Source organism: Musca vetustissima, unplaced genomic scaffold (genome assembly GCF_032173495.1).
Source record: "Musca vetustissima isolate MV318-11 ecotype Yass unplaced genomic scaffold, APGP_CSIRO_Mvet_v1 utg42679, whole genome shotgun sequence".
Classification (NCBI taxonomy): Eukaryota; Metazoa; Arthropoda; class Insecta; order Diptera; family Muscidae; genus Musca; species Musca vetustissima.
In genome coordinates, this window is record NW_026876512.1 from 70,185 (window position 1) to 79,291 (window position 9,107).

Consider the following 9,107-nt stretch of genomic DNA (forward strand, 5'->3'; position numbering starts at 1 on the left):
ATATATGGAAGCTATATCTTAACCTGGACCGATTATCCGGAATCTTAACACACATCATTCTAGACCTAATTCATTACACTATGCCAAATTTCGTGCAAATCGAAAGATATATAGAGACTTTGGTGCCCCATTTACCTTAAATCGGACGAAATTATATATGACACCTGTATATAAATCTGAACCGATTTTTCCCAATTTCAATTAAGGTCCTTAATACAATTTTTTTATTGATTTATATTGAAGATATAAAATAATTCCCCCACGTTGGGCGCCATCCAAATTACTTACCCGTTATTTTCATTTCCAATGAAAAAAAATTTTGAAATATTTATTAAATATATTATTTGTTTACTAAAAATTTTAATATAAAAAATTACAAAAAATACAACAAAACAATTATTTATTTATATAACCTAAAAAATCTAAACAAAAACATAACCCCAAAAATATAGCTAATCGCAAAATATATCTCCAACAAATATTAACAAAAATACATACATACATATTGAATTATCATCATCCTTAATATTAAATACATACACACACAAATATTTCTATAATAAAAATTAAACAAATCATTTAATTTAACAAAGAAATATTTTTCTTTAATAGAAAAAATTAGGCTAAGAATTTTTTTATTATTTTTGTATAAAAAGCGAGGATATTTTCCAAAAATTAAATATTGGAAAATTCAAAAACAAAAAGAAGCCAGAAAAAAAAACAAAATTTTGAAACGAATTAAAGTTTCGATTTAAATTTCATGTTCGTGAGGTTCGTCAATGCCGTTGACTGCAATTCCTTTGTCGACTTCTTCTCCACCTTGTCCTCCGTCACCACATCTTGTGGCAGCAAATTACCCGCAGCAAATATATTTTTAGGATCCAGTCGATCCTTGGTAGCCTTATATACCTCTGTACCAGTTTTCGTCACAGTATGTTGATACCATCGTGACCGTATCTTGCCCACACCATGATGATGTGATAACGAACCGCCACATTTTAGGATTTCATCGCGAGCTGCTGATTCTATGTATTCAAATATTTCGACAGGATTTTCAAAACCTTTCATATTGAATGCAAAATAGAAATAGACACAAGCACCCGCATCGTAGGTCTGAGTCACCCGGCACGATATACTATAGTGATGGACACTGCGGGCGTGACATTCCTGGAAAAATGGAGAAGAGAATAAGAGGGATGAATATTTTCGATTAGTTTGAAAATAAGAGATTTAATTTGAGAAATATTAGGGGAAGAGTTGGGCCTTTGATATTCGAATTATTGACAAGTGAGGTTAATGATATATGGTAAAAAGTTCTGGCTTCGAAGAGAAAGTCGTGTATCATTATCTTAAGATAAGGTCCAATATAGTCAAGGATATGATAAAGGTCCCATCAAGGTTATAAGGTCTCAGATACGACCCTTATCTTTGAGATAAGATTCTCTTAGGACCTCTGTATAAGTATTCCTTCTGAGATAAAGTCCCAGTTGGACCATTGAGACCTTTGTATCTGCGAAGAGGTCTACATAGATTTATTGACTCTGAGAAAAATCCATTAACTTTAAGACATTTATTGAAGATAATTATCTTTAGATAATGTTTAGATAAGACCATTATCTCTCAGATAAAGTGTAGTTATGACCATTATCTCATATGACCATTATCTCAGATATGCTTCAGATAAATCCATTATCATTGAGATAAAGTATAACTTTAAACGATCGTGTCCACTTAATGAAATTATCTTCGAGATAATATTTATTGAAGATAATTATCTGTGAAAAAATATGACGAGAGTTTTATCTGTTAGATAATTTAATGTTGGAAAAATCGGCATATCTCTGAAAAGTAGTTATGTCTTAGAATAGGAATGAGTTTGGGGCTGCAGCCTAAGGATTTTGCTTCAGACCGCATATTATCTTTGAGATACATTAATTATCTCATAGATAATGCTATGAGATAATGATCCTTACCCAACCTTACTTCTGAGATAATACTTCTGACCGATCGTTATATTAAAGATAAAGTATCTAACGATACATTATCTTCCAGATAATGTTCCAGACCATCTATTATCTATGAGATAATGACCCTTAGCGAACATAATTTCGATAATATTGCTCCCATTTGGTCGTTATGTCTCAGATAATGCTCCTAAATTTCTATTCTCTTGGAGATAATTCTTCTGGATCGCCTTTATCTCTTAGATAATGCGTCTTTTCGACCGCTATATTGAAGATAAAGCATGTAAAATTACATTATCTCCCAGATAATGCTCCTCTCTATATATTATCTATGAGATAATGATTCTTAGAGGCCATAATCTCCGGAATATTGCTACCAGTTGGTCATTATCTCCTAGATTATGCTCCAGGCTTGCTATTAACTCCAAGATAATTCTCCTGACGCACCCTTATCTCTCAGATAATGTTACTATTATTCCACTATGTAAAAGATAAGGCATCCAAAAAGGCATTATCTCCCAGATAATGTTCTGGGCTATCTGTGAGATAATATGCCTGACTATATATTATCTATGAGATAATGATACCTATCGACCACTATTTCCGGAATATTGTTCCCAGATTGTCGTTATCTCTCAGATAATGCCTCTGACTTGTCATTATCTATGATATATTGATCCTGACCCACCTTTATCTTTCAGATAATACTTATTTTCGATCACTATATTGATGATAAAGCTTCTAACAAGATATTATCTCCCAGATAATGTTTCTGGTTATATATTATCTTTGAGATACTGTTCCTTACTGGCCAATCTCCAGAATATTGCTCCCAGTTGGTTGTTATCTCTCAGATAATGTTTTCTGACTTGCCATTATCTATGAGATAATGATACTGGCACATTTGAGATAATGCATATTTTCGATCACTATATTGAAGATAAAGCTTCAAACAAGATGTTATCTCCCAGATAATGTTCTTTGTTGGTCGTTATATATCAGATAATTATCCTTAGAGGTCATTATCTCCGGGCAATTGCTCCCAGCTATTCATTATCTCACAGATAATGTCCCTGACTTGACATTATCTAAGAGATAATACTTCTGCCTAGCTGCTATCTATGATTTATGTCTTCTAAATGGTCATTATCTTATAGATAACGCTTCTAACAGGAAATTATCTCCCAGATAAAGTACTAGGATGACAATTATCTATGAGATAATGATGCTTATCGATCATTACCTATAAGATAATGATGCTTACAGGACATTATCTTTGAGATAATGATGCTTACCGAACATTATATGTGAGATAACTCTCATTACTCGTCATTATCTTTAAGATAATGCTCCTGACCGACCATTATCTTTACGAAAATAAATCTTATAAGGCATTATCTCGCAGATAATGTACCTTCATGGCAAAGCTCTGTCACCGTCTCGAGATAATGCCTTTAAATTATCTTCGAGATAATTTTCTTGACCAGATAACTGGTCATTATCTTATAGCTAACGCTTCTAACAGGAAATTATCTCCCAGATAAAGCACTAGGATGACAATGATCTATGAGATAATGATGCTTATCGCTCATTATATATATAATAATGATGCTTATCGATCATTACCTATATGATAATGATGCTTACAGGACATTATCTTTGAGATAATTATGCTTACCGAACATTATCTGTGAGATAATGCTCATTACTCGTCATTATCTTTAAGATAATGCTCCTGACCGACCATTATCTTTTCGAAAATACATCTTATAAGTCATTAGCTCGCAGATAATGTACCTTCATGGCAAAGCTCTGCCACTGTATCGAGATAATGCCTTTAAATGCTCATTATCTTTGAGATAATTTTCTTGACCAGACAATTTTTTCTCAAAATTCACTTCAAGGACCTCTACAAGAATTCCATCCAACATCCTACTTACCAATGCAACACGTTGCTTGACATTACGACACAGTCTGGCACAGCGATCCCAAGGTACCGAGGTTTCAAAGGATTCCGCAATAATATCATGTCTCAAGCCCAGATCCTGAAAATCAAAAAAATCCAATTAGAAATAAATTTCAAAATATAATCCTCCCCTTCTCGCCCCTCCGACTTACCCTCATATAAGCAATAACAAAGGTCATAATATAACCACGTTCACCATTCTCACCGCCCGCAGCAAATCCTCGATATTTCTTGGCTATACTGATAACCAATTCCTCCTGACGATTAACATCCTCCAGTTCACCCTCGAAGAGCAGGGTGGCCGCACAGATACTGCTCAAATCGATACCCTTAATGCTGGTCACATACAGCTTCTTCACATAATCTACCACACTGGCTGTCCAGCCTTTTGGCGGCTTTAAACTTTGACCCATAATAAATTGTTCATTATCCATCAGACGTACGGAGGAGGGCTGGCATCTCCTCAAGGCCACTTCACGCATAAATTGAACACCACTTTCGAAATCGGGAAACACCAAACTATTGTAACGTCTCACCGGAGGTAGAGGTCGCACTTTCAGCACCACTTCTGTAATAACACCCAAAGTGCCCTCCGAACCCATAATGATGTGATTAAAATCCGGACCACATGATACGCGTGGCGCCGTACATTCTCGCTCCAGGACACCATTCGGTGTGACCATTTTCACATGCACCACCAGATCTTCAATATTCCCGTAGACATTTTTCTTCATGCCCGAGGCACGAGTGGCCACCCAACCTCCGAGTGTAGAAAATTCATAACTATCCGGCTCATGACCCACAGTCAAGCCTTGACTGCGCAGAGTCCTCTCCAAATCCTGACCCACAATTCCAGCCTCGAAGCACACTGTCATATTGGATTTATTCAACCAAATCATTCGATTCATTTGTGAGGTATCCAGGCAACACATCATCCTCGCCTCCTCCTGAGGACATGTACTGGCACCCGACACCGAAGTACCACCTCCATAGGGTAATATTACAACATTATGTCGATGAGCCATATTCACAAGTTTTACCACCTCTCCATGATTTGTGGGCCAGGTGACAATATCAGGTATACGTTGAAATTTATTGCTACACAGATAATAGATGTCATGCAGCGTCTGACCATGACATCGCACCAGACGATCCATACCCTCTAGGCTATGGGCTATATTCGACGCTGTAAGCTCTCTCAGAAATTCGGCATTAACGGTGGGCTTTGGAAATTCTTTGGGTAATTCGGGTAACGGTAGCTTATTGTGCAGGGTACACTTGAAACGATTCAGCACCCATTCGGTAAAGAGGGGTAGAGTTGTGCCATCGAGGGGGTATCTGGAAAGGAAATGAGAATTTTAATGGGGGTACATTTGAAAAAATAAAAAGGTATTTGTGGGGACCATTATCTATGAGATAACTATTTCTAAGGGTTTATATTTACACATTAAGGGACATTATCTCCCAGATAATGGCCAAAGATGATTGATATATGCAGCATTATCTTTGAGATAAAGGCCGGTTACAAACATTTTCTTTGTACTTAATGATTTCAAGGGTCCTTATATGTTAGGTAATGTCTCGTGGGAAATAATATCGGTAAGATAACGACTTCTAAGGGTTCATATTTTGACATTGTGGAATATTATCTGCCAGATAATGACCTAAAATGATCATTGATGTAGATATATGAAACATAACGGCCGAAGACGAACTTTTTCTTTGGAAAGATTAACAGCAGGAAAAATTATCTTTGAGATAAACCCGGTAAGTAAAATTATCTGTGAGATACTGGCCAGAAAAGAGCATTATCTCTCAGATAAGGAACAAGAGAAACCATATGTTTTAGATAATTACCCGTCATTGGCATTGTCTTCGAGACAGTGCCCGACAAGGATCTTTATCTTTGAGATAACGGTTGTTGACAAAGATTTTCCTTCAGATTATCTGTAAGATAACTACGCTACGCAACATTAGCTTTGAAACCAGAGATAATCATTATCTCTCAGATAATTGCATATGAGGACCTGAAGATAACGACGATAAAGAATATTATCTCTGAGATAATGACGGGAGATAATCATTATCTCGCAGATTATGACAATATATAATCATTATCTTTCAGATAATGACCATAGATAATAATTATCTTGCAGATAATGACCATAGATAATCATTATCTCGCAGATTATGACCATAGATAATCATTATCTGTCAGATAATGACCATAGATAATCATTATCTTTCAGATAACGACCAGAAACATTATTATTTTTTAGATAAAGGCCGCTCATAAGCCTTATCTTTGAGATGATTACTGATAAGAGGCATTCTTTTTGAGGTAAAGAGAGATCAGGGGCATTGCCTACAAGATAATGGCCGGTCGGGAGCATTATTTTTAAGATAATATCCAGTGAAGGCCATTATCTATGAAATTATGAACCCAAGATAATAGCTTTTTAGGGTATTAAGATTATCTCTTAGATAAAGTTTGAACCAAAGCATTTTATCTTAGATAATATACTGTTAGGACAATTATCTAGTAGATAACTACCTGTGTGGGATATTATCTTTGAGATAATTTTAAAATTAATCACCTACAAAGACTCGTGCGTCTCAGATAATGAAGTGCTAAAAATATTATCTAATGCATTTTCAGAACATTCATCTTTGAGATAATTGCAATTATCGAATATTATATTCGGTGTAATGATCTAGCGGGAAGATTCGCAACTAGATAATGCCTAAATAATTCATTATCTGTAAGATAATAGGCGTTTTTGATGTTATCTGATATTTATCTTTGAGATAAAAGTCTAGTAGCATCATTTGGATTTAAGAAATAAAAATTATTCTGCTATTATCTAGTAGATAATTATCAATTAAACATTATCTGTGATATTATCTCTTAGATAAAATTTGAAATAAAGCATTTTATCTTAGATAATATGCTGTTAGGACAATTATCTAGTAGATAACTACCTGTGTGGGATATTTTCTTTGAGATAATTTTGAAATTAATCACCTACCAAGACTCGTGCGTCTCAGATAAAAAAGTGCTAAACATATTATCTATTAGATAATGCTTTTTCAGAACATTATCTTTGAGATAATTGCAATTATCGAATATTATATTCGGTGTAAGGACCTAGCGGGACGATACGCAACTAGATAATGCCTAAATAATTCATTATCTTTGAGATAATAGACATTTTTGAAGTTATCTGTTATTTATCTTTAAGATAAAAGTCTACTTGCATCATTTGGATTTAAGAAATAAAACTTATATTGCTATTATCTAGTAGATAATTACCAATTAGACATTATTTGTGATATTATCTGAAATTATCTCTGAGATAATTGCAATTATGGAATGTTTTCTCAGGTATAATAACTTATACCCATTTAATTATCTTTCAGATAATATTTCTGATATTTATCTTTAAGATAAAATATTAATAGTACCATTTTAATTTAAGAAATCCATATTTTATGGCTATAATCTCATAGATAATTATCATTTAGAGATTATCTAGGTTATTATCTCTTAGATAATTCGATTGTCTATAAGATAATCGAATTATGGAATATTATCGTCAGTACCGTGACAATTATGAGTAGAAAATAATTATTTATCTTTAAGATAATCCAAATTTCTTACGTTATCTGAGGGTCAAATGCATTATCTTTAAGATAAAATGCCAATACCAGCATTTTGTTTTATGAAATCTATCTTAGAACACTATTATCTAGAAGATGATTGTCCGTTTGGAGATTTTTTGGATAATTATCTTTTAGATAATTCGAAATTTATCCCATAGATAATGCATTATCTATAAGATAAATTCCTAGTAAGGCCGCTTTTTTGATATTTTAAACTATCAGGACCTTTATCTAGAAGAAAATTGAAAGTTTCCTAAAATCTAGTTTTTTATCTCATATATAATTTGAAAAGTAATTTAATTTTTTCACTTGTAGAATACTTACTTCTCCCCTCGAAAACATATCATATCATTCTCGACATAAAACTCCGAGTCATTATAGCCCCAGCCATACCATTTGAGGACGTCTTGTCTGGAAGAAATACCAAAAGAAAAAATAGAAATAGAAAACGAATAAAAAGGTCAACGGAAATCAGGACACGTACAACAACAACACCCTGCTTAGAAAAATTCCAAAAATACATGTGCATGTGTGTGTGTGTCTAGGATTTACGCATACACATGTGTTGGGTTGTGCGAAGAAGGGGGATGATTTCGGGTGTTTTTTTTTCTACCAACAACAACAACACTGAGAAAACTATGTCATACCTTTTCTTGGGGAATACACTTTCAACATCCTTAGACAGGCGCTCATCTAAAATGGTGGCGGCATTGTCTGATGACGACGATGATGACGATGACGTTGTTGTTGACGCCGTCGACAATTGGGCGCCACCAGACACAATATCGGCCGTTAACATCTCCGATGCCGGGTTAGACGTCTCCGCTGGCTTTTCCGTTGACGTCGACTTTGCCGTTTCTTTTGCCACTGATTTATATGTGTGCTCCACCATCATGGGAGCCCTGTGAGGAACATTTTCACTGCCAGGCGTTTTTTCCATGGAGGATGTGGTATTGTTGGATGTAACATTTATGCATTTATTTGTCATGACCATGGTGTTTTTCTTTTTAACTATTATTTTTTTCTATAAAATATATATAGCACTTCCGTTTCCTCTACTAGTATTTTTTTTATTAAAAAATATTTTCCTTTGAGAGGATTCTGATTTTGTAGGCGGGGAAGCAGTAATTTTATTTGTTTGTTTCTTGAATTTTTATGCTATCGATTTTTATTTCACGTTGCTTTTTTATGCGTTTGTTTTAAGCTTAGTTAAATTTTTTTATTAAATTTCCAACTCGTTTTTTTTTTGGTAGTGACTTTTATTAACAGCTACTTGCTTTCCTTTTTTCCTTTAAATATTTTTTATTTAGAAAATTTTGTTATTTATATTTTGTATTCTTTAGGGTTCTCTCCGTTTCTCTAAATAGTCTTTACACGCACAGCTTTCTTTTACAAAATGTCCATTACAACTGTCTGCGATACGAAAAATAACTTTGAAGGGATATTTTATTTTCTTTCATTCCATTAAAACTTAAAGTTCTGCAGTGCGCCTGCACCATACTTGTCAATTATTA

At 34.1% G+C, this 9,107-nt stretch overlaps 1 protein-coding gene across 1 annotated transcript; it reads right to left on the reverse strand.

The window, feature by feature from the left end:
• Window positions 1-738: 738 nt before the first annotated feature.
• On the reverse strand, window positions 739-8,587 carry LOC133321078 (alkyldihydroxyacetonephosphate synthase-like). The gene is made up of 5 exons (XM_061530178.1): window positions 8,241-8,587; window positions 7,918-8,004; window positions 4,083-5,268; window positions 3,905-4,009; window positions 739-1,167 (listed from the first exon to the last, which is right to left on the reverse strand). Exons 1-5 carry the CDS (start codon window positions 8,585-8,587, stop codon window positions 739-741), a joined length of 2,154 nt encoding a protein of 717 aa, XP_061386162.1.
• Between the last annotated feature and the right edge of the window lie 520 nt (window positions 8,588-9,107).

What these genes read in the sequence shown, in the direction of transcription:
- LOC133321078 (XM_061530178.1), bottom strand. Translation starts at nt 8,587, where the DNA reads ATGGTCATGACAAATAAATGCATAAATGTTACATCCAACAATACCACA. An exon ending in AGTGTATTCCCCAAGAAAAG is followed by an intron (nt 8,005 to 8,240) that starts GTATGACATAGT and finishes TATTTCTTCCAG; the next exon opens with ACAAGACGTCCTCAAATGGT. An exon ending in TCAAGCAACGTGTTGCATTG is followed by an intron (nt 1,168 to 3,904) that starts GTAAGTAGGATG and finishes CCATTTTTCCAG; the next exon opens with GAATGTCACGCCCGCAGTGT.